Genomic DNA, 25,924 nt, shown 5'->3' with positions numbered 1-25,924 from the left:
CTTTTTTTATTTTTTTCCCCATTGTGGTTAAAAAAAAGTTATTAGGCAATGTTGGTGCGCAAAATATATTTTATTACCTTTTGGGACTTCAGAGGCTCCTTTAAAAATCTAACCAAATTAGCAAAAATCAAAACGTCCTCGTGTGAAAAACTAAAAAAAAAACTAAAAATGTTTTAAATAAGGAACATTAATTCCTCGCCAAAGGGGGCGGTATCGTCTGACAGAGCAGAACATACCCGCCAATACATGTTTTCATGAGGAAGAAGAAGAAGAAGCGTTCATCCAATCAGCAAGCAGCTACTGGCGCTAAACGGAAAAGGTACAGTTTATTATTTAATTCAAGCTTTGGGAACAACTGAGAGGTAATGTGGTTCTTGTGTTTCTTAAATAAATGTTTATTATTTTACGAAATGTTTACCTATTTTCAGAGGAACTGAGAAAACACGTTCATGGTGAACAGTGTAAGACGAAGAAGACATGCTTCGTACTTTAGGGATAGTGTGCATATGTAATAAAAGCTTCCAAACTTCACCATGACAAGAAGTTATTAAGCAATAAAAAGCTTTTGAGAAAATAATGTAAACAATGTTGAAGACGTCCTCCAAATGTATAATCATTATTCATGTCAACAAGTGTCTGTACTATCATATCAAGTGGCTAACATCAGTGGTAGAAGATAATCTTACAGACAGTGAATTCAGCACTTAATTATTGATCTGAGATGTCTAAAACATTCAAGGCTTACAGTCACCGTCACTGTGTAGTAAATATCAGATCTTAATAGAATTGAAGTGTTTTTTTTTTTGTTATTGTTTTTTGTTTTAAAGCATGTGTCCTCTTCTGTCCTCTGGTTGCAGGATGTCCTGTAACGCCAGTGTAACCAGAGTTCAACTTGAATCATCTGTGGGCCAGGCACCGAGAGTCCCTGTCCACCTGATGCCCTGTGAGATTGAACATGAGGGGCCGGCTCAGGTCTCACAATATTTGACTGCTACCACAAAAAACAGCAAACAAGGTATACTTTATGTTACAATTCACTTAGCAGACGCTTTTATCCAAAGCGACTTACATCATAGAGTAGGTACAACACTAATCCATTCATACAACGCCACAGTAGCAGTGGGAGCAATGCAGGGTTAAGTGTCTTGCCCAAGGACACATCGGACATGTTGCTTAGCTGGGGATCGAACCCTCAACCTTTTGGTTGAGAGGCGACAACTACCAACTGAGCCGCCCTTTAAATAGGTTTTTGTGTGTTTGTTTTTGTAAATGTTGAAGCCTCTCTACCAGCAGACTTAATTGTAACATATTCAGTTTTAAGTTTATAGACCCCCCCCATAAAAAAAATAATAAAATGGTCTCTTATGTTTTCTCCCACAGTATTTTTCCAGACAAAGGAAATCAGTCATTTGTGCATTTATATTTCAAATATCTTTATTGAGTTTTCATCATATAAACACAAAATACAGAAAAAGAAAAGAAGAATAATAAAACATAGAAAACACCAGGGTTGGGCAGTAATATTCCACATTGCCACAAATGGTATAGAAATGTGCAGAACAAGTAAGACAAACAAGTCCCTGTGGCAGTGACAGTAATACCTGATAAAGTGCAATAGCCCTTCCCACCCTCCCATCCCCAGCTGTCCTGAAAAAATGAAGGCGTAACATCTAAGAGTTAGTTTGCAGCGCACCACACAGAGTCAGATCTTACTTTTTATGCCAAGGGCCGGATCAAAGCTCATCTCATGATGATTTAGTTTGAGTGTTATGAAAGTAAGTTAAGAAAGGTTCCCATGTCTCATAGAATTTCCTCTTCAAGCTTCTGACAGAAAAACGTAACATCTCGAGTTTGAGACAGGACATTACATCCTGACGCCACTGCTCAAGTGTGGGCAGGGCAGGATTGCACGTCTGGCCAAGAGCAAGGCAAAAACGACCATGCGGTGTTCTGTAGAAGTCAGGTGGGGGTTATCTCCCCTAGCAACACCAAACAGGGCAAGGGTAGGGCCAAGGCTTAGATTTTTCTTTAATATTGTAGATAAAGTATGAAAAATGTCACGCCAGAATTTCTGCAATTTGGGACATAGCCAATACATATGTATCAGGATCGCATCACTATAATTGCATTTGTCACAGGTGGGAGTTATCATTTGTGCATTTATATCCCACCACAGAGAAGACAGTGTCATTCAGAGGACGAGGGTTGAAGGGGCAGGAGCTCAGCTGTCCACAGGGTTTCACCGGCTTAGTTCTGAAAGAGATCAACAAACCTGGCTCTGACCAAGAGGTAAACACCACAGAAGTCATCTTCACAATCACAATAACTATCAACTCTGAGCACAGCAGTCAGGGTCAGTAAAACAAAAATGCATTTGTGTGGGCTATGAGAGGCTAAGCTATGTGTGTTTGTGTGTTCAGGACAGGACGGTGAAGTTGTCATCTGTTTTTGACAAGTTAACCTACTGGAACCTGGAGACACCTCCAAACTCCGATGACACAGTTGTGATGGCAATGGATTGGCCAGAGTTGGCTGAGGCGGTAGGTTCTTTTAAAGCTTTCTTTAGAAAGGCAAGAGTCACAGGTGTCATGAAGGAGTTGTTTATTTTGATACTTTGTATAAGATAAATCATGAGTAGACTTTAGTGGAGAGGTGATCTAAATGAATATAACAGAGCTAAACAACTTTATAAAGTTTTAGGTAATACTACTGGTTCTATTAATGTATAAATGTTTAACTTGTATTCCTACTATTTATTCCTTCTACCTTACTGTATAATGAATATAGACCACATGTGGTTACAATGCCTTCAGTGTTATGATTCATTTCAATATGTAGTTAGTCTTGAGTTTTTTCTGTCCATTGCTGTATTCACAGTTGTATTTCTATGATATATTTGACACTCATCTGTTATAATGTAAGGATTATGGTGTATAGCATGTTAAGACCCCACTAAAGTTGTTACATCTCAATGAGGTTCTCCCAATCACAACCAATAATTAAAGACATTCAAGATTTTCAGTCTTCCACTCTGATTTAAACATGATCAGTGTTGCTTTTTCTCATAGTGTATGAGTAACAAATACTAATTGGCAAAGCAAAATTTTGAAATAAATAATACAAATATTTGTTTCTGTCCTGTTAAAATAATACCGTACCCCAATGACTTAATGATTAGGCTTGTGTCTTCAGTCAGGACTGATTCGTCATGCTGATAGTCTGTATGACATGTCTACACATTTTGTTGTATTCATATTTGATTCCTGGTTGCAAATTTGCTGTAAGATCAATATGTATCATACACCTGACAGCAGTCAATGTCGTGTGCTTTCCAATAAAAGGATCGAGTAGCAGATGGACCTGTAGAGAGACACTGATATTTTGTATCTTCACAGATCCACGGGCCAGTGGAGGACTGAAGAGAGACTCACTAAGAGGTGGCAGGTTGGTGTCACCTCTGCATGTTACAAATGAATTGTTCAGTTTGCTTGTTACTGGCTACAATCAGTGAGAACACTAAAGAGATCCTAGCCAGTTCTGTGTTACATACAGATGTAATGTTCATATTTTTGTATGCCATGTTATTCTTCAGTGAAATAAAGAAAACAAAGATATGTTGTTGACTTGCCACCCCCTGCATTGTGTTACCCAAATATACATCACAATATTTACACGTCATTTCTGTGGAATTGTGTTTAATCACAGGGCGACATTTAGTTTTGCACACAGTCTAAAATGAAACTGTCCAAATGATCACCAATCCAGTGTTCCCTTATCAGTATCCAGGTGTAAAATTTGTGGTTCAGCTTGGTCATACGAGTACATATTAATTGATCTCACACAGACACTAACATTTAAAATGATAAAACAATTAATTCCCAAATTGTCACACAGTCATTGAGGCACATTAAATACTTAATTTAAACATTTAAGAAGAAAATGGTGTTAAGTCACAGGTCAAAGTATGCTCCTTCTGTATATTCTGTCACACTGCTAAGGGAAAGGTCACAAGAGCAACAAGCAAAGCCAAACACATTAAGGGTGGATTGCAAAATTCACTCCTCCTCCCTCACTTCCTCAGAAACACTACATGTAAATCTAGGCAGAAAGTTAAATAGTTACACAATTTAACCTCTAGCCTAAAAACAATCATTTGACCCTGATGGAAAATGTCAGACCAAATCCATGAAATATTGCGTAAATTCAGAAGTTCAGTCAAGACAACCACACTGACAGTATGCTGCTGTATAAAATCCTTCCAGGCTCTGGAAACACAGAGGTTGGTTGTCTTATGTTGTGTATGTGAATGACCACTTTCATAATTGCGTGTTATTTGCCCTTTTTAAGACTCTTATCAATTGAAGACAACTTATTGCCTGTTGTAGAAAATGTGTGGAGGATGAAGGACATGAAGAATAAAGACGAAAATTAAAGGCCATTTGGAAAAGTCAATTCTTACTGCATCAAATAAACTATAAACACCTGCTAGGAAGTATTAGCTTAATTAAAAACTGATACAATGAGAGTAGATTAAAATACTTTAATATGGCACTGTCTTATTGTGATTTTAGAATTGCCAAAATTGTCTTCTTAGCTGTGATGTTTTCATCCTGTTAATACATCTCTAGACATAAAAAACTACATTTACATTCACTCAAACTGCTGGTAAAGTCACACACTGAAAAGGCAGTTGTATAAATTAAGATTACTGTTTTCACCTCTTAAATCCATTTGGCAGATGCTAGGTTTAGTTTGTTACAGTCTTTTGGACAACTCCAAAATCTTCTATAAACAATGACAGTCTTCCTCTTCTTTTATATCCATACAGATGTGTATGTGCATCATGGCCAGTGTGCTCTACAGTCAATACACTGTACATGCAGACCTATGTGTACAACCTGGGAAAAATAATAGTAACTTTATAAAGTAATGTCTATTATTTTTTTATACTCAAGGAGATAAGATCAAGGCTATAAGCTTTTTTCCTTCATATTTAGATAATTGAACCTGCTCTTTTTTTTTGGCTGCCACTGAAATATTTTCCCATACTACTCATTTACCTTCTAAAGCAAAACTGATTTCACATCAGACTGTATGTGTGCAAGACTGTGCGTCTTCTATTTCTGTAATAATGGGTAACAAATTTCCTCAGTATAAAAGAAAGCAGGGGCTTGTTCGGGTTTATAAAAATAAATGACAATATTTGGATAAAAAGCTGGAAGGTTTGAGTTAAGCTTGAAATTAAGAACATTGTGTTGCTATCCACTGGATTAAAGTTCAGATACTAAGGTTGAACTGTAGGTACGTGTGAGGAAGAGTAGAAATACAGTTGTGTTATGTGTGTTACAGTAGAGGTGGTATTGGTGGTGGCGGTGGAGGTTGTGGAGGCTCCAAGATATCATTGTCGACCTTAGTGCGTTTGGTGCGCAGTGAGCGATCGTGAGCTTTGCGAATGTGCCGGTACAGGTCGCCAGATTGTGTGTAGCTCCGGTAGCAGTAGTGACACTCATAAGGACGTGCACGTGTGTGCACAATGGCGTGGCGCCTTAGTGTGTATGTACACGAGAAAGTCTTTCCACAGGCTTCACATGTGGGGACATCTTCTGCAAAATTCTCCATAGTGTCCTGGAAGTCCTGGAAATAGCCAGGAGGCTCTGACTGATTCGGCGCTGTGGGTTGAGGATGGTTGGAGGCCGGGAAGGAGGAAGTGTCCTGGGAGGAGGGGCCAGCGCCTGATGAGGAGGAGGAGGGAGAGAGTGGGTAGGAGTAGTCATTGGATTGGGCGGTCATGTGTAAGAGGCCCTGTGGGTGGGAGGAAGGAAACTGGGGATTGTTCAGGTCCTCATCCTGGACTTCATCTTCAAACTCATCATCTACATCCATCACTGCTTCTCTCTCTCTGCTCTCCTCTGTTTCTTCCTCTAGCTCCTCGTCAGATATAACAATGGCCTCCACTTTGACTTTCACATTCTCCTCATCTTTATCATCTGTCCTCACTTCATCATTATATGATGTCTCTTTTCTAACTATGGGATACGCTCCTGTATGCTGCTTAGGCCCCTTCAGAGTTTGAGTCTGAACAGAGGGAAAGTCCAAACTTTGGTGTTGGAGCGACACAGCACTCTGGATTCGGATCTGAGGAAACTCGCTCTGTGATTGTGTGTGTTTAGGGTTTGTTTCTCTGTGTGAAGTTCCTGCTGGTGTTTGGATTAACATGACTATCTGCTGTCCTCCACCTGATGCAGCTCTGAGGTCACACTCTGAGGGGTTCCAAACAGAGTCATCACTGGGTAGTCTTTGTGTGCCTTGCTGAAGGGGGCTGGAGCAGAGGCTTGATTCTGAATTTGAAAGAGCAACCACTGACCGACCTCTAGCATGGCTCAGTGCCACCAGGGAGGAAGAGGACGAGGAGGGCTGCTGGTTACCACTGTGTAAAATAAGCAGAAAAAAAAACATTTTAAAGGTAGAGTCAGTAGCTTTTTCCTTTAAATGATAATAGTGACATCTCCAAGTAATGCCACTCAATCATCACTTATGGGCCTCTATACATGTGTGGTGGTGACTGTGTCTGCAGAGACCCTGTCCTCAAGTGATTCAACCCAGCGAATATGCTGGACGTCTGCAGACGTAGAGACATAACAAATCATAGTGAGGTCAAATGCACAGCACATAAAGTTTGTTACAAAGTAAACCTTAGGCTGGCTTTCCCCCGCGGTGTTTGCCAGTTTTCTGATGGACAGACAAGAACCAAACTGTTAGCTTGTTCTAGTCTGCAGGTAATTGTGTGCTTCAGGGGGCAATGAGCCCTGTAGGAGGGACCCAGTTTGAATGTTGTGTTTACAAGCTTCAACGAACAGTACAACTGACTACGCCTTTAAGCATAATGATTTTTGTTAGTACATGGAGAAACAAAAAAAAGTTGAAGTGGTCATTAACATTAATACAATCAAATAAAATGATGTTAGGCATAATTTTCAGTTTATATACCATATTCTCAGTGAAGTTTGACATGGACCTAGATATTACTGTGCCCTTAGGCTGGGTGATATGAGAGCATATTAAATAGTTGAGAAAGTCACAACAGCCCTGTACCTGTAGGATTCTGTAGAGCTGCATGGACTGCAAAGTGCCGACCCCTCACCCTGACCTCCGTGCCTTAACCTCACATGACCTCCTGAGACAGGATCAGACCGGCCAGGCACCAGCTCTCCGCTCTGGGGCAGAAGAATTACATCCATGCCAGGCTGTGTGGTATCAGCTAGGTTTGGGCTCAGAGGAGTCTGAGCTCTTGACTTGTAAAACTCCTCAGCTGTCCTCTCCTCAGACTTCACAGCCTCCAGCTGATTCTTCTCTGCTGTGGTTACTGATGAGAGTGATGCTATAGTTGCTACTTGATTCAAGTGATTTGCCATAGCAAGCATTGGCCCAGCACCACCATCCCCCCCACCCTGCCTCCCTGTCTCTGTGGCCCTCCTAGCTCCAGTACTCTCCTCTGAGCGGGTGCTGTCTGCCTCAGCCAGAGGCCCTCGTCTCTGCAATCGTCTCTTGCATACTCTCACCACCTCGTTCATGTGCAGAAAACTTGCAGCAGCCAATACATCCTCCACTGGTGGAGACTCATTCAGCTGCAGCACACCTTCATAGACAAAGTCCAAGAGCAAGCCAAAAGCAGCAGCGGTGACGATGTCGCTGTCAAGTGTGACAGAGCTGCTGCTGTTGTTCCCGACACTGACCCCTGGAGAGTCTGAGTAGAACATGTGGAAGAAAGGCGAGCAGGAGGCCAAAACTGCCTTGTGAGCCAGGAAACGAGATGAGCCCACCGCGACAGTGCAGTCACAGAGGAAGCCCCGCTGGCGCTGGGACCGCAGAGCTGACAGCAGCTGCTGTGAATGCTGAGGAAACTCCATCACCTGAACAACAGACAATAAGAGAAAAATAACAAACTGGGTATTTTATTACATTTTATCCACTGGAAAGACTCCCTAGATGTTACTTTAACATGTTTCTCCAATTATTGGGCACATTATCACCTTTTCTTCTTCTGGTTAGTCATTCGACTGAATTAAGTGTTTTATTTAAAATAGCTGGACACTAAGGGAATGTAGCTTACGGTCTCTCGTGTCTAAGGTACTGTCGCCATGGTGACCAGCCCGTATTCTTCAGTCGGCGAGCAGCTTTGAATAATAAGTCATAATAATAATTTCAGACGCCAATACTAAGAAGACAGACACGACCATGCAAGTGAAAACAAATATGACGAACCAGATGATATATAAATAAAAAAAATAACCATTTTTTTTCCTTTGTGCCGAAGTTTTCTAGCAGGAAAATGAGGCAGCTCGAGTTCAAATATGCTAACACCAGTTACCGGGTTATCCCAGCTTCTGTGTAAAACTACAAAACCGAGAGCTCACAGGAAACAGTTTTCTTTTTTTGTATTCAACCGCAAGAGTTGTAAGCTAATCATGAACAGCCATTGCCATGTCTGAGCTGAAAAAAAATCATATTTGGAGAGGATATGACGGATATTTTCTGACCTGCTGCTGTCTGTGTGATGTTTTCTTCTTCTTCTTCTTCTTCTTCTTGTAATTTTTTTCCGGCAGTTTTAGACGCATCTAGACGTTTTACTGCCCTCCACAGGTAGAGACGGGAACTAAGTCATTCTACAAAGCATAACTTTAAATTCTCAAAAACAATTTTGTAGCATGTAAAAAAATTAAGAACTGCTTTTGCAATCAAGTGGTGGTTCTGAAAACTGAAAAACAAGTTATCCCCACGTCAGACAATCTTTTTTTTGTGATCAACTTTTTATTTAAATTTTACATAAGATGCTTATACACATGAGCTTCAGTGACAGAAACCAAAGACAGCATCATCAAACATACAAACTATTTACAGATCGCCGTTGCCTTGATGAGGAAAAATATACATAAAATTTAAAACAAAGACAAAATGACTGAATTAAATTATGATATGCATGTAAACACACACACACACGTATATATATATATATATACCCATACACACATATGCACACAAAATAAAACCTATAGACACAGCACAATAAATAAAACGAAAACAAAAACAGATTAAAATAAATAATAGTAATTCAACCAAACAATTTCACAAAAAGTGTAAGTTTACATTTTGTTTATAATACCGGTTATATTTGTTCCAGAAAAAGTGGATCTGAAAGAGTTGAAATAAGTAAATCCCAAGCCTGTAAAGTGGATGCCCGTGATGATTTTTCAATAAGAGAGATGTCTCTAAAATAGTTAAACCATTCCTTTATCGATGGAGATTCAACAGAGAGTCAGACAATCTTTTGAATAATGCCTTTCTTTGTAAGGTGTCATTTTTACATTGTAATAATATGTGTATAACTGTTTCAGGACTTCCACATTCACACAGTCCACTGGGCTGTTTTCCTATAATGTGTAAACAGTGGTTTAACACACAGTGACCCAGCCTCAGTCCAGTTACTTTGACTGCATCTCTCCTGTTTCCAGCATTACTGACAGACTTCCTAATAAATGGTTGTACATTAAAATAATGTCTTCCTCTTTTTTCATTCTCCCAAGTTTCTTGCCACTCTTGCTCAAGACTTTCTTTAATTCTACTTCTGTATTCAGCTTTTCCAAATGGAACATTCACATCTGTATTAATTCGATTTAAAGCTGATTTTGCAATCTTGTCTGCAACTTCATTACCCATGAATGTTTTCTTCTAGGCAGCTTTTCCTCTTTGGTAAAATCAGACTGTCGCACCCCCGCTACAGCGCCGCCTGCATGCGGAAAGCTAGAACTATCAGGAAATGCACGTTTGACATGAGTTTAATGACCAAAACAAGTGAGATCTTGTGAAACGTTTCGCCATATTTTAATCAATACCTTTTATGGCACAATAGCTTTAAAGTCATCTGTGACTGTCTGCGTTAAAATGGATGACGACAGAGGAGGGAGAGGGAGAAGGAGAGGGAGAGGGAGAGGAGGGCATGGAAATCATGGTGGAGAGGTATGAAACTGGAACCCTATGAAATGGGATTTTGCCTGATGTCTATTATAAATTCAGAGACTTATTATTACACTCTATCTATGCTGTCAATGAAGGCTGCACAGATGTTTTGGAATGTTAAACATGAATGTCCTATATAACATAGGACATGACATGTTTAAATATAGAGTATATTTAAACCAGAGCCATAATTAGCACTGTGTGTGTGAGTGGTGTGTGTGTGTGTGTGTGTGTGTGTGAGTGGTGTGGGTGTGGGTGTGGGTGTCTATCAATCTGTCTTGAGTATTGCCTTCTCCCCTACCAGGACAAAGATGTCCGCCTGTCTAAATCCATGTCTTATGCTCTTCGCCATGGAGCCAACCAGATGGGTCTTCAAATGGGTACAGGTGAGTTTCTTAACATATCCCAACAATGAGACCTGCAGACTTTCCTTTTACTAGTGCTGTCCAGTCTCTGTCACAACTTTGATGCAAAGCATGAAATTATAGCAAGAATTAAGCATATATTTAGTTTAGAATAATAATAAAAAAGATTATTTAAAAAAAAAAAAATATATATATATATTATTTTTATAGAATAGTTTTGACGAACTAGTCCTTTGCTTGAGCACCCCCCCATATGTCTGTTCTCTCACATTTCATAGGAAAATATTCTTTCTTCCAATTATAATAATTAATAAAATAAGAATCTTTTGCAAATGAATTGAAGGCAGTTCGTTTCTTGTAACAGATTATTTTACTTTTTTTTGTTGTGTTATAGATCTGAATAATTGTTTACATGTTTATTCATCTAAATACTTCCCTTCAATGTTACACATATAAACTATATCACAGTTTTTTTTTTTGTGAATAAGTTTATGTTTGAATATTTAAATAATATGTTTGTACGCTCGTTGCTCAACATGTATGACAATTTTGTTTTATTGTAGGTATTTTTATGGAATGTGTGACTTACACAGAGATGCACACACAAACAGTAACCATGTTAGTAAATTCTTTAAAGTTACTTTTAAAGCCACAATCAAAAAATTACTTGGGTGTTAAAGAGGACATATTATACCCCTTTTCTACCTTTTCAAACAGTCCCCTGTGGTCTAAATGAAACATCTGTGCTGTTCTTTGGTCAAAATATAACATGAATCAAGCACCATTGTGACCCTGTATAAACCAGCTCTCTCAGAACGCTCCGTTTTGGTGTGTGTGTCTCTTTAAATGCTATGAGCCCCCCTGAGTTTTCCCAGTAGACATCACTCCTTCACTAGAAGAATAAAAATGGCAGACCTGTGCAAAAGTTTTGCTCTAAGCTGGGGATGGAGTCCATGGGTGGAGATACCAGGGGAGGGGAGGGTATTTTTTTTTACTAGAATCCCACTGTGACATCACAAGGAGAGCAAATTTGAAACTGAGCATTTTTCTTTGTGTTGTAAGACTCATGTAGACTACAAACAAAGGACTGGATGGGTTTATTTCACATTTGGAGGTGAGTAGACACTCAGGTTACCCAAATATATGTTCAAAAACACTGTAAAAGTGGATTTTTCACAATATGTCTCCTTTATTGTTGACCAGTGTGACATCTTGGAACCCCAGCAAAAATCATATCGACTATTTGACAATATATTTAGTAATTCTTTAAACTACCAAGGATACGTTTTCAGAGCCTTTCTTTCCTTCTGAATTATTCATAACACCAACAGCTGTATTCTCTTTCACTTTAAATGTTTGAAGACATGCACACTAACCTTTACAACTCTTATTCTCATAGATGGCTTCCTGTTTGTGGAGGAACTGCTCGCTAACCCACAGTTCCGCTCATACTCACTGGAAGACGTACAAAGAGTCGTGGCAACAAATGACAAACAGCGCTTTAAGCTTCGTCCCCACCCAGAGGATGGTCGCCTGCAGATCCGAGCAAGCCAGGGCCATTCAGTACAGGTATGCAAAGAAGCAAATCTCATATAAGTAGCCTCTATTTTCTAAGAAGAAACCCAAAGACATCAGCAATAGGCAACAAGAAGGGGGAATCTATTTTAGACAAACCACAACCCTAGGATATATTATCTGTCTGGTTATATATTTGTAACCTGTATATATTTTTACAATTGAACATGAAAAAGAATAATTCCTTGCATTTACAATAGGGTCCTACGCATTTGTCAGTGCTTCCCTAATAAAATAGAATCGAATGGATGCTTATTTTCTTTTTTCAGTGGATCTGCATAAAGGAAAAAGTCATGTGTTACTTGTATACTTCTTGCTCTCTACAGCCACAAAAAGGGATCCAGAGAATGCATAGACTGTGTGTGTGTGTCTGTTACCTAATCTAGGACTGATATACAGTCAGATTCATGATGGATTTAAAAGGAGCATTTAGCATAATCCCTGCAATATTAGATGAACTGCGCAGGATTTGCAATCAATTTTGTATATACATAGATTTTACATTTGAGGGTTTAAAAGTAGATGGACAAATGCACAGCATGTTGAATAAAGCTATCATACATCATTTACAAATAAATACAAATATAGTGAAAACATTTTTCCTGTATAATTTTTGTTTCAGGTGTAGGCTGTAAATCCTCAGAAAATCAATGAATTTGTATCATCTCAGTGAAGTGTAATCAGTGCAACAATACATATGGGAATAGCACAGGCTCTTCTGCTTAAACAGATCTTGATCTTCAATTGTGTTTCCTTTACTATTCTATTCTCCTTTAATCAATTACAGGTGCATTTGCTTCAAAGATAGACAAAGAAGCAAAATACAACATGTATACAAGTGGTCTATGACCTTCCATAAAGGTCCTATCCTCAGTTTTTTTGCCTATCTTTCCCTCAGAGTTAAGAACTTCATAATAAGAGTAACAACTTTTGTGCATCCCACTTTTCTTTTCCTAACCAGGAGGACAGTTTGTTACTGTGTTTCAGAACTCTGGCTGAAACACTTCAGTGTACCCGCTTAAATGTCATGTAAATGCAGATTTTTATCCTTGTGTGCAGGTAGTGGATTTAGAGCTGAAACCCATTCTGGCTGGTTCTCCAGACTGCCCTGCTGAGGCAGTGCATGGCTCCTACCTCCGCAACTGGAACTCCATCAAGCAGCAGGGTCTGAGCCGCATGCAGAGGACACACATCCACCTGGCTCCTGGCCTGCCAGGGGAAGATGGAGTCATCAGTGGTAAGCTGTGTTTGTTTGCTGTCAGCTGAGCATTTAGAAAAATAGGTTCTACAGTTTCATTTTTCACCCCTAGGCATGAGGAGAGACTGTGATCTTGCTGTGTATATTGATGTCCCTAAAGCTCTTGCTGGTAAGGTTAATATCTCATAGATTTGAGCCAAATATTCTGAATTTAGCGTTAAGTCTACCAGGAACCGCTCTTAAATGGGATATATGTGTGTTCCTCACTGTACAGATGGTATTGAGTTCTTCTGGTCAGAAAATGGTGTGTTGCTGACTGCAGGCAACGCAGAGGGAAAACTTCTCCCAAAATACTTCAGCCGTGCCGTAAGACTAAAGCCTACAAGTAAGAAAAATATTAAACATTTAAATGATTGTATTTTAAAGTTGGAACACATTCACTCATGTCATTTTTGTTCTGTGTTTCAGGGAGCATCCTACCATTGTAGTAGCGGATGAGGATACTGCTCTGTCTTTGGTCAAAGCAGCTGATTGTTCCAGCATCCGGTGGTTGGTTGATGCTTATACTAGTTCCCATGGTAACACTTGTTGGGCAGGAGCCGGAGATTTTTGCTCAGCATAAGGAGAGTCAACCTGCCTGTTGCTGTTTTTTTTGGCGTTAATATTTACAGTATAGAATAGTCAACCTCTATGCTGATGCTCTCATTTATCTTTTGTAGGTCATATAGAGACATCTGTATTTATTTTAGTCTGTTTCTTAATCAGCTAAATACTCCATACAGGAGTTTTAACCATCTAATACTGGCCAATGTCACTTTTTTTTCATGTATTTATTTATTCATTTATATTGTGTTTTTCCCCCTTTGCACAATTATTTTTCAAAGCTGTTGTTAAATATATCATCCCACCCTAGTTACACAAAACAGACTGACTGCTGGTAACAAGCCGTCAGGCCGTTCCTCAATTGAACATTGAGGAACTTTTAAGGATATATTCAAAGTGGGGTTAATCGTGTGACTGAAAGCAGAGGATGCAGACTCTGTGGTTAGGCTGCCTCAACAGTTTCCTTTTGAGATATGGGACACACACACACACACACACACACACACACACACACACACACACACACACACACACACACACACACACACACACACACACACACACACACACACACACACACACACACACACACACACACACACACACACACACACACACACACACACACACACACACACACACACACACAGCATATGAGGGGAGATACATAGCCTCCAGTGTAAGTAACAACAAATTAGCACCATATGTAAGGACCATAAGGAGGGATGACAACAGAGAGGGGAATAAAGGGAATAGCTGTATAATTTCAATAAATGGTGTTTATTCATGTTAATTTGGGAAACATTTCATATTTGCTTGATTTTCTTATTTTCATCTTTGTTTGATCATCGGCTTTGATATCTTGGCTGCTGTAATGTGCAAGGAGTGTAAAACTAAACTCTAAGTGACAATAAGACTACAGCTATAAACAAAGCAAGACTTTCTAATCTGAGTGAAAAGAGGGTGTGGGGGCGCCAGCAGTCCATTATGAAGTAAAGGAGAAGTTTTTAGGATTCTTGAACCTTCCTTACATGTTTTGTCATCCATCCACTGCAAAGCTGATCCACTGACAGTGTGTATGAGTGTAACATAGGTTATATAAAATCAAAGTGGACTGAATGGAGCATACAATCCTCTTTGGTGCGGTACAGACACTCTGGGAATCATTGTGGGCTGTTGAGGATTTGTATGTCGCAGTCTTAGAGGGCTTCGTGGCCTCCGGTCAGCTTGTGGAAAAGCTCCTCATTGAGCTTGTCGCTCTTCTCACGACTGCGTGTCGACATGAAAATGTAACCTCCGATGAACTCGTGAACGATTTTGCAGTCTGCTGTCACACAGCTGAAAGCAATGTTGACGTTTCCTTCAAACTCTATGGCCATCTAGGAGAGAAGAAACACAAAGAAGAGAATGTATGAGATACTTTTACAGTGGAAGCTAAATTTGGGGGTAGAACATTGTTCCAGTTGGTGACAATACAACAATCATGTTAAGGGCTTCTTTAAAAGTTTAGCTCTGCACTGTTGGAACTGAAGCTTTTCATCTTATAAATAGTGTAACCAAGGTCACATCTCCTACACTAGCAGCATGGTTTAAGGATGATATATAAATTCTCCTTTACCTAATTCAGTTCAACATTCTGGAAGACAAGGTACACAGAGCTGTATTTTCTGTAGGACGGAAGTTGTATAAAGTCATCAGTGTCACCTGTCGTATATCCCAGTTGACATTCCACTGCTTCATGTTGTTGTAGCGCCAGGTCTTCACCACATCGCCCACACCCAGGTCAATGCGGATCAGGCGGTTGGGAGCAATGCCCAGAACCTCGTCTTTCCGACTGCCCTTAAACCTGTCAGGCAAAAAACACCTTCAGCTTTCTGCCTTTTAAAACCTTCCTGAGACAATAATTAATCTCAAATCCCATAATACAATAAAGTCACTTGTATGCTTGAGGGATAACACTTTACGAGTTTTTACCCCGCCCTTATAATAATGCGTAATAAAGATTTAATATATGAACAGGGACTACATGTTTTTTCACACATATTCACACAGCAAGATTGATAAAAAGAGTTTCCTCAACCACCAGAAATTCCTCTGATTATAGATTAATAGATGGATAATGAATTTTAGTTTGGCTTTTTCTTGTCTTTAAATGAAGATTTAAAATCAGAAATGATGTTTTTTCTAAAAGTTACACTGCCAGTGAGTTCTTTTATGTTCTAAAAAGTTTTAATACACTATGTTACCACACTTATGAGACTCACTTTAATATACACTGCATATCAAACACCCGTTAATGTAATTTTCATCTCACAAGTTTTTTTGCAGCTGGCACACATTTAATTCTTTCAAACTTCAAACTAGACTTAAAAAGTTCACCTGACAATAAAGTAAGAGAGGCCAAAGTCAGGCAGGGCCTGCCAGATCTGCAGGAAACGCATCACTGCGTCTGTCAGAGAGAGCTGAGCCACATTCTGGTACGCGTCCAGGATACGAGGGGTCAGCTGGAGGAGCAGGCACAGGGTCAAAGGTCAGGCGTAATTATAATTTTGCTGCCTTGAGAAAAAGTAAGCCGAAATCTCAGATGCCGATGGCTTAGGCAGTTTCAGTTACTATGTTGTCCAATGTCATGCAGCTTGTTAAGAATTGCTAAATCCAGAAAATATTAGATATAACATTCAGTATATTTATCTCTACCTGTTTGGGTTTGTACTTCTTATGGTAGCGTGGCGAGACCAGACTGTGAGTATTGATGCTTTCATCACTGGCAGGGGTGTTACCATGGGAACCAGAGCTGGTCTTTTGCATAGCTAGGAAGGAGCCGATGCTCTCGATCTCACTCTGGTAGCTGCTGTCAGCCAGACTCTTGCCTTTGGAGCCCAGTCGACAGGCCGCCATCCACTGAGCATACTGCTGCTCCTGGAGGGCGAGAGAGAGGTGAGATAGTGAGAACGGTATTGCATTGACAACATGTCACATCCACAGATGAGGGCAAATGTGTGTGAGCGGTGTCCTCACGTTTTCACAGCGTAGATAGACCTCGTTCATGCCCTCTGAAGCTGGAATCAGAAGTCTAATGAGGAACTTCTGTGCTGCCACGTTCACATCAGGAGCCACCTCGCATCCTGTGTAAAGGACAACTATTAACAACACTGTAATCTTACACTCATGGGTTGGACATAACAAGCTTTCATGGGGATGCCAGTGTGGCTCAGTTTGTAGAGCAGGCGCCCCATGTACTGAGGCTAAAGCCCTCGTCACACTGGCCAACTCCCGACCCTGACGCCATTTGGTGCATTTCATCACCCACTCTCCTTCCCTTCAAATCCGGTCACTTTATATCTGTCCTATCCAGTTAAGCCCAAAAAAAATCAGCTTTAAAAAATAAATCAGACATGGGTGTAAAAGACAAAACACAGATTTAGACTTCCATGAACACTGATTCATGCTAACTTTTCATTTCCTGTATTTTAGCCCAGGATCTCGGTTCATCGTACTAATCTATTGATTTGGCAGGAAACTGGAGAGTATAGCACTCACACTTTTTTTTTTTTTAAAACTCTGTAGTCTTTATATCATACTGTAGCATGCAGTGATGCCACACAGCTGTAAATCAAAAGATTGACTGCTCTTTCTCTTCATCCTGAATATATGATCATAAAGTAATACTTTCAGTACCTTTGAGGTTAATCTGTTGAATGGGCTCTCCGATGCTCTCCTCTTTGCTCTTGAAATAACAGATTGAGGTGTCCTGGAACTTGAACCAGTATTGCTTATATCCCTTCAGTGTCAGTCTCTTGGGCCTGAAACAATCACATGGCTCAGTTTCAACAGAACTATCAACATGGGTGTGAAAAAGTAAAAATCAGAAACTAATCCTTTTCTGTAATTTAATGAAGACAGAAGCACAGATTGTTATATTGGACATGTCTTCGCAGATGGTCATACACATGATAAGTTTTACCTGAAAATCTTCAGATAGTCGTTGAGTTCAGGTGCAGTCATGGTTTCCTGGATAACAAAGATGTTTTTCAGTGGATGAACGTTTTCCTTTGCCTCTTTGTGAACTGTATCATTTGAGATATTTGTGGCTCTTTCTGTATGACAATCATATGTTTTCACATTATGTCTTAAACAAACTGTAAAATAAAAAGTCCCATAATAGTTCTGGTCTTTCCAAAATGACCACAAATACTGAATGAAATGCAATAACTTAATGCATAACTCTGAGCCTCCAATAATAAAATACGATCAGATTGTAGATGAGAATGTGTCTGCTGCTGAGACAGCCTCACTCCTACCCTGACAGTAACTGATTCTAAGAGAAAAACAAAAAAATCCAAATAGTCTAACCAGCATTTCAGAAGCAGAGCTGCTCTCTCCGTCCATCTTGACCTCCAGGGACTGCAGGGCAGACTCCAGGTCGTCCATGGCTGCACTGGAGCTCAGCATCTGGGGCTCCGACTGAGACACCTTACTGACGTGGTACTATCCAGGAGAGTGAGGGTAAGGGAGAAAATAGCTCAGACAGTTTGCTGATTGGTGTCATCTGGAACTTGATCTAGCTTCATTTCCAAAACTGATTCATGTAGTCTGCTAAGAGTACACATTTGACGTTTATTTGAATGCTCACTGAGCTTTCACAAGTGACAATGTATATAGTAAAGCAAAAAAAAAAAAACCCATAAAACTCCCAGTTTAGAGATATGCCCTGAAACATTCTGCCTAATAATACTCATTTGATTAGCTTTTAAACCTCATGATTTTGTTGCTCAGATTATAAATGTTCTTATTGTATGATTCACATCATTTGGTTTAATTAAGCGACATTTATTGACCATATTTGAAGAATAACTATTTAAAGTTTGATTGGTCAACAAGCTGATGTTTAAAACATGCAGACAGTTTCCTGTCAAGAGATGCATTTAGCATACTCACAATAGATTAAAAGTCAGAACTTAGTTTTTATTTTAAACTGTCTGAGAAGATGAGTTGTTTATAGTCATCATTTCTTGGTACAGTAGTATTTTCATACAAATATGAGAAGTTTTAAATTCCTGTAATACTGGTCATTGTAAAATATGAAGCAAATGTCCACTGCCTCAAATGTTTTTTTTAAATGTAGTTAGTTTTTTTTTTTTTTCCAGGCCTTTTGATGCACATATTGTCCGTTCAGCTGCAGGTTTTAGTACCTGCAGAGCTCCAAACAGCATCATCTCCTCCTCAGTGCAGTCAATGTCCTCCAGCAGGATGGCCCATCGCGCCTGCTCATACAGCTGGCTCAGACGCACAGCATCGTACTGCACCACCAGCGAGAGAGAGAGAGAGAGAGAGAGAGAGAGAGAGAGAGAGAGAGAGAGAGACAGTTACAAACAGATACACTGATGCTTAAAATATATAAAAATCATCCTGTTCAAAAACACACACACACCTTGGGTTCTATGTCATAGAGGGAAAAGTATTTGAAGCGAAGCCAGACTCGGTCACTATCTTGGATGCCCTGCTGCATGAGACACCGGGAAGAGTCCAACCACCTGAGAGGGAAAGAGATTTTACAATCGAGTTCACTAACAAATAATATATATCTGTTTATCAAGTCTTTTGATTGAGTTTTAAATATCATTAGTTAACTTAAAAGCCCCATGTTCCTTTACATACATGAATGTGCAGCCATATCTTCTCATTTGACATTGTTGATGAATAATTATTAGATCAGTCAACTTGTGTTTTATTTAAATTAAAATAATAGATAATTCACCCATTTTCATTAACCTTTGTATCATTAGAAACCTGGTAGTATTGTTTAATGGTCGTGCATCCCGCCCTCATTTTCCCCTAAGATGGGAAATCTTTGTATTTCTAAGTCTGAAAAGGAGCGGTTAGCGGGCCGCCGGGGCCACTGCTACACAAGACCGATCTGTCGGCAGCAACCGTCTGACGGCTTTATTGCTATATTGCTGGCCGCCGCCGGACTGGTAGTGTCAGTGCTCTCACTGTTTGCCTATGGACACAGACATAGAGTCTGTTTTCTGCCAGGAATTTCCAAGATCAATTCTGGAAGAAATCTCTGAATCAGTTGAGGAAATGGCCTTATGTGTTAATGTGTTAAACAAGTAAATATGTCTGTAAATGTTTTTATTACTATATTTCTACTGCTATACTGTATATTTTGGAAACTGTAACGATCAAATTTCCCTCTGGGATTAATAAAGTATTTCTGATTCTGATTCTGAACTAGAAGACCTTAGTGGGAGTGGCCTGCGGTGCTGTGCATACTGGGATTTGGTGTCTTTCATCCACATGAGCCAAGAAATCACTTTCTGCCTGAAAGGCACCAACTTCAAAATTTATTTCACATTTCTACTACATATATGACCCAATGTCAATCCAGATTCATGTTTCAAGGGGGGGAAGTATCCCTTTAATTATATTATGTAGGTTAATAATACAATCAAATTTCAAATGATCTCAAATCTTAGATCATTGTGTTTTTGATGCAATTCAAAACAAAGGCTCTACCATTACGAACAGCTGAACTTTGACTTGAGAAACGGACAACTGGAGAAACAAATAAAAAGGAAAGAGAGAAAAAACAAATAATTCCCTGCATATTACTTTAGCATGCTCATTACAGCTCAAATGAGAGCGTTCAGAGCGTACCATAACGCCTGAAACACAAACAGCTCCAATTTTTATCCAATTGAGCTGCAGACATGCACTTATAAACCAATAGTATATGAGAAAAAAGCTGTTTTGAACTCCACACCTCACAGTAAGGGGGCAATAAAATGACCTGGATTGAATTCTAACTCTTGAAGATATTGAATAAGCTCAACATCATATGAGTGGAAGATGTTGAAGTTCCTACCTTAATTTATAGTCAACGGCAACAAAAGGAGCACATTTGTCAAACTAAATTCAGTTGCCTAAAATAACCACTGAACCACTTTCCTTCTATTCTATTCTGCTCTAGTCACTGATCTGGACAAGCTCTCGTTTTCCAGTTTAATTAGCCAAAAAAACCTGCACCTGTGTGAGCTACCACACATTATGAACATAGTGTCAATATCCAAGGTGCATTAAAAAGGGAAGGCAGAGTCCTCCCCAGAGTTTTACTACAGTATGCCTTTACACACTTTACCATGACTTGGTAGTAGAGCAGAGGTTTTGTTTCTAACATTAGTAATGGCTTAGTAATAGCTCATTAGCACAACTAGCTCTTAATAATGTCAAAATAAGGGGGTTGAAGTAAATCAAATCCTGTTGTTGGATTAAAACATAACACATAATACAGTTCATAATGCTGTTTTCAGTGGGTCAGGAATGTGTGTCTGGAAAAACACTTGTGTCAAAAAGTCTATGAAGTGCTTTTAAAATGTGTTTGTTTTGTTCAGTTTCCTGCTTCTGAGGTTAAAACTGCACAATGTTTCATTAAATAAGTCTGATTGGTTGAAAAAGATCAGAAATTTGGATCAAGAATTCTTCCATCCTGAGACGAGACAAGTTGAGAACCATCGATCTAGACTGGTCATAAAAGCTGTGGATGCATACCTTCCATGGATGTGGGCCTTGTCCACCACGCTGGCTGCTCTGTACTGCTTGGCTATGACCTCAGGGGCGGGGGGAGGCTGGGTGACTGACAGCATTTTGTAGATGGCCTCCATTTGTGGCGAGTCAGCAAAATGAGCTGGCATGCCGTTATAGAGGCTGGGCCGGGATGCTGTGAAAGATGGGGAGCAGCGGATAACAGTACAATTTGTAGACAAAAGGGAATACGCTTCTAAACTCTCAAATATGTCGCTCAGTTTCTGCTTTAAAATGCACAGAAGATGAGAGAATGGCACGTTCTATTTGGGTAATCTTTAAAATCATTCAGATGTTAATTAAAAACCTCATTCCAAATTAACAATTATTTGCTGTACAAAGCTGACACTATACTCTGTGACTTTTGTTTTTGCTGTTTATATACCTGGATAGTTGTGACTGCAGGGGTTTTATAGTATTTTCAGTATTGATGGTACAGCAGTAAATGGAGGGTTGCATTTTCAAATCAAAACACAAAGTTTTTATATTGGGTTTTAGAGTTGAAAGTTGATCAAACATGTGAGTGCAGTGTGATGAGTGTACCCGAGGAGAGGGGCACCTCGGTCAGGTTGTAGATCTCCTCAGTTGAGTCTTTGTCTTTCTTCTTCTTCTTCTCCTCTACAGGCCGGAGGAGAGACAGCTCCTCAGGGTGGCGGATATCTGCGTTAATAACAGAGAGTTAATGGACACGAGGAATTAGCTCAATGATGCAGACAAACAGTCCTGACAGAATCAATGTGGGATCAGAAGGTGTTCTCTAAATATTTAAGGTTTAATACATTTGTTGATTTTTGTTTAGTCTTCAGGCGTTGACCGAACAACTTATTAATCTGTCATTCAAGCTACTCCATCCTCAGCCTATGTTTCTTATCAATAATGTCTGAATAACTGAATTTATATTTCCTTTGCAGATCAACAGAAAATAAACAGCTCCATGCAATCTGATAAGAGGATTAATTACAAAAATAAACAACTCTGTGTTGCGATTGTAGCACATCATATCTGATCACATTCAGCTGGAGGCACATTCTTTATCTAAGAAGCCTATTAGATGATTCGTATACCAAGTGCTGCTGTAATATGGTACAGCGTTCATGTGTTTCTTTTTTAATAATCACCTCAGAATCAATGTTGCTGCAGTCATATGAAATGGACATGTTTGCAATAAGATTTGTTCCCAGCTCGGCACGCACCTTTATGATAATGAGAGTTGTGATGGTAGTCTGATAAAAAATATAAAAATGACTTCAAACCTCCTCCTAGTTTGTCAGCTTGTTAGCTGAGTGGTTGGCTCCTAAGCCCTGTGTGGCACAACCATATAGTGCTTCTGACTCCAGATCTTTGTTCATGAAAATAGTTAAAAGGGCAGCGAAAAAATAAGAAGGAGACTAAACAAGGTGGAAGACGAAAGAAACAAAACATGGCAAAAAAATAGAGGGAAGATTTACTATTGAAGAACAAGAACAGAGAAACAAATAAAAGAAACTTGGAAAACAAGAAAAAAAATGTCTTGCTTTTCTGATTCTGAAAGTCCCATATTACCACTAAATCTGTCCGGATCCTTTGTTTTCTGACAATTTGTCAATATTCATCTGTCGTGCTTTAGCATATTTTTAAGTCAGGTATCTTTTCCTGATCCCTGACTTCTGTCTGTAAACTCTGAAAGCTTATTCTGTGAATCATTTGTTGATCTGCACAAGGCCAGCTATGTGTCTTTTGCCTGAGTTTGGGTCCTGTTGGCCTGTTGACACTAACTGTGACAGACAGAAAGGAGAAAGGGAAAGAGCTGGAGAACGGAATAGAGAAAGAAGACATGAGGACTGAGACTCACTAAGCTGTCTGCAGATGCCCATCACGGTCTGGAAGACAGGGTTGGAGAAGCAGACTAGCAGCCTGAGGGTTTTTCCGTTTGGCAGGCCCAGCTTCAGGGGCTTGTGTTGGGGCATGAAGAGCAGCCGGGCGTCTGCGTGGATGCCATATTTCTCCAGAGTCCAGGCTGTCCGCAGCAGCCAGTGCTGCTTCTGCTCCCACCAGAGAGCATGATCTGACCAATCCCGCTGGATCTCTACAAAGGACACACACAACACAGATGTCATATCAGATGCAAGTAATTATAGATGTGAGGTCTGCCTGCTATAAGTCTGTGTCCATCAGTGCTCTATGAGTACATAGCCACAATAAGTTCCTTGTAGAGGCTTGTTAAACAAAACATGTGTGATGCAATTTTATTTCTTTATACAGATACTAGTCAATTTGCTACTTTTTATTTTAACCAAGAATTTGGTGAAGGATTGATCCAATTGGTCAGTGGAAAGACTTTGGTGCAAAGTTATAGTGACACCTTACAACTACCTGGCAAGTTACACATGCATTTATTTCAAAAGGAAGCCTTGTCCATGCAATTTTTGTAACTTTTTAAGTCTCCTTTCACAGTGACTGAGACTGAGACGGTAACAAACAGAAACAGACAGATAGGCACCCACGTGTCTTTTCAACCAGCTTTAGGATGACCCCTCCGACGTGGAGGTCAGAGGCAACACTGAGGGTGACAGGTGGGGCGTCAGGGCCCAGGTCCTCCACTGTGACTGACAGGTCCCATGCGGCCATACTGGGAGAAATAGAACAAAAGAGAGAGAGAGAGTGAGAGAGAGAAGAACTGACAGAGTAGACAGATGTCAGGAGAGGAGAAGAAAGCTGGAGTAAAAAATGAAGAGAGTTAAAAGTGATGATTAACTAACTTTGCCAAGCTGATAACAGATTGTTATGGAAAGCTGCTCAACAAATGCTCTTGAAATTATCTATTAGCAATAGACAAATGTGTGACAGCTCAGGCAAAGCAGTCAAGGACAAGAGGATGAACAAGATGAATGCCTTCAGTGAGATTATTATATCAAATGTTCTTTCACAGGTCCTTAAATTAAACTCCTCATTTTACTCTCTTCATGTCTGACAAGTATAAAAATGTTCAGATGTATCATAAAGCCTCACTAAGTGCTTCCACTATTATTATTCTAGAGAGCTATTTATGTCACAAGTAAGAAATGATATACTCTGATCCATTAATAACTTGCTGAAATGCATGAGAAACATTAAAAAACTCTCCAACCCAAGTCAGTCACACTTCATAATGTTGTGCCTCAATATGAAAAACTATTTCAGCTGAACTTCACATTAGTGTTTCCCGCTTTACTTCATATCAGAAAGTGACTAACAGACATCTAATTTTATTTAAAAATAAAAATATTAAACTACTGTTCAAGAAGTATAAAATCTGCTTTACATAATATTTAAAGCAAATAAAAAAAAAAAAACCATTCTAGATCTGTAATACAAAATCTGCTTCACATATCCAGAAATGTTCAGATGGTTATGGCACAAAGAGAAGATAGATGACCTGTCAATCATAATTCAGCCAAACTGACTGAAACTCATGGTTCAGTAACACATGATACTGAGTAACAGCTGCACACACACACTGGATGGGTAAGCTGATTCGGGCAACATGTCCAGTTTGACGAAAACTTCCTGTTTCTAACTTAAACTATCACCAGGCGCACACTTCCGCTTTCTGATCTGCTCAGAGTAACATGTTCTATCAATGACAATTAAGCAACCAAATGAATCATTTTAGAGGCCTGAACTCTCTTTTTCGCATGTTTCTGCATGACTGACCAGCTTATTTCCTATATAATAGTTAGTCAACCGATATGACCTCAAAATGTACCCCACATCTATATATTCAACACATAAGATTCACTCAAACACATCCAGCTCTAACTTTCACTCTGTTCTAGTTTGCCCCTCCTCTCATGCAGTCGCACACACACCATCACACACAATATTAAGGACACTACCTTCAGCCTCCTCTGTCAAAGGGTTTAAGAAATGGGAACTCAGTGGCCCCTGTATCGGTAAGATGTGCTGCAGCCTCTCCTCTCTCGGGCTGGGCTGGTTGTGGTCTGTGTTGCTCTGTCTCTTTGTGTCACTTCTGTCAAACCATGGCTGGTTCCTTTTTTTTTGTCAGTTTCCGTCAAGCGGAAATGCAAGGGTTCAGCTCTCTCTTACTGACAGTGTGAGTGACATTAGGCAACATGTTCATGCATCTGCATGCAACACATGTTGGATAGTAGATATGAGATATATAAACAGACCACACACATATTGCACTCCTCCCTTTTAAACAACAAGCACAATCCAATAAAGTGATATGTGATATGTGTACTGGTTGTACAGTTTAAAAAAACAGGACTGCATATTCTTAGCTGAAGAGCCATTTTCCTATACCTAGAGGGAAGCCTAATGTCTCTGGAACAAATCCAGATGATCTTGCTTTCATCATATAAAGTTACTGGTTAAATTTGAGGAAAAACATGTTTTCTTTTAAATAATAAATTAATATTACTTTAACTGCTAATGATGATTATTTTAATCCATCATGGGGCTGCTAGATGTCCTTTACACTATAAAATCATCTTGTCCTAGTCTAAGGACAACCCTAACTCAAAAACAGCAGCCTAATGACAAATACGAAAAGTAACCTATAGCCTTTTACATTTTTTGAAAGCTTTTTAAACGTACCTAAATA

At 39.6% G+C, this 25,924-nt stretch overlaps 4 protein-coding genes across 5 annotated transcripts; 2 read left to right on the top strand and 2 right to left on the bottom strand.

The window, feature by feature from the left end:
- Positions 1-221: 221 nt before the first annotated feature.
- On the top strand, positions 222-3,614 carry rnaseh2c (ribonuclease H2, subunit C). The gene is made up of 5 exons (XM_061048287.1): positions 222-362; positions 858-1,015; positions 2,177-2,289; positions 2,421-2,540; positions 3,396-3,614. Exons 2-5 carry the CDS (start codon positions 859-861, stop codon positions 3,417-3,419), a joined length of 414 nt encoding a protein of 137 aa, XP_060904270.1. The 5' UTR covers positions 222-362; position 858; the 3' UTR covers positions 3,420-3,614.
- Positions 3,615-5,152: 1,538 nt separating this feature from the next.
- Positions 5,153-8,397, bottom strand: zbtb3 (zinc finger and BTB domain containing 3). Its single transcript, XM_061048282.1, has 2 exons — positions 7,093-8,397; positions 5,153-6,427 (listed from the first exon to the last, which is right to left on the bottom strand). The coding sequence occupies exons 1-2, from the start codon at positions 7,905-7,907 to the stop codon at positions 5,344-5,346; spliced, it is 1,899 nt and encodes a 632-aa protein (XP_060904265.1). The 5' UTR covers positions 7,908-8,397; the 3' UTR covers positions 5,153-5,343.
- A 1,458-nt stretch (positions 8,398-9,855) lies between these two features.
- On the top strand, positions 9,856-14,548 carry trpt1 (tRNA phosphotransferase 1). The gene is made up of 7 exons (XM_061048281.1): positions 9,856-10,014; positions 10,319-10,400; positions 11,779-11,948; positions 13,014-13,191; positions 13,265-13,321; positions 13,427-13,537; positions 13,621-14,548. Exons 1-7 carry the CDS (start codon positions 9,940-9,942, stop codon positions 13,638-13,640), a joined length of 693 nt encoding a protein of 230 aa, XP_060904264.1. The 5' UTR covers positions 9,856-9,939; the 3' UTR covers positions 13,641-14,548.
- On the bottom strand, positions 14,517-25,351 carry fermt3b (FERM domain containing kindlin 3b). Of its 2 annotated transcripts, none has more exons than XM_061048277.1 (15): positions 25,194-25,351; positions 23,823-23,947; positions 23,171-23,404; positions 21,883-21,999; positions 21,307-21,475; positions 19,187-19,289; positions 18,948-19,055; positions 18,109-18,243; positions 17,720-17,766; positions 17,434-17,558; positions 16,774-16,880; positions 16,453-16,674; positions 16,135-16,259; positions 15,460-15,601; positions 14,517-15,134 (listed from the first exon to the last, which is right to left on the bottom strand). In XM_061048277.1, the coding sequence occupies exons 2-15, from the start codon at positions 23,944-23,946 to the stop codon at positions 14,955-14,957; spliced, it is 1,938 nt and encodes a 645-aa protein (XP_060904260.1). In that variant the 5' UTR covers position 23,947; positions 25,194-25,351; the 3' UTR covers positions 14,517-14,954. The 2 variants fall into 2 exon arrangements, with proteins under 2 accessions (XP_060904260.1, XP_060904259.1); XM_061048276.1 differs by having other exon boundaries at positions 23,823-24,033; positions 25,194-25,347.
- Positions 25,352-25,924: the final 573 nt, after the last annotated feature.

This window comes from Labrus mixtus, chromosome 10, assembly GCF_963584025.1.
Source record: "Labrus mixtus chromosome 10, fLabMix1.1, whole genome shotgun sequence".
In the NCBI taxonomy this organism is placed as follows: domain Eukaryota; kingdom Metazoa; phylum Chordata; class Actinopteri; order Labriformes; family Labridae; genus Labrus; species Labrus mixtus.
Note: the sequence above shows the minus strand (reverse complement) of the source record. Positions and strands in the feature narration are given on the sequence as shown.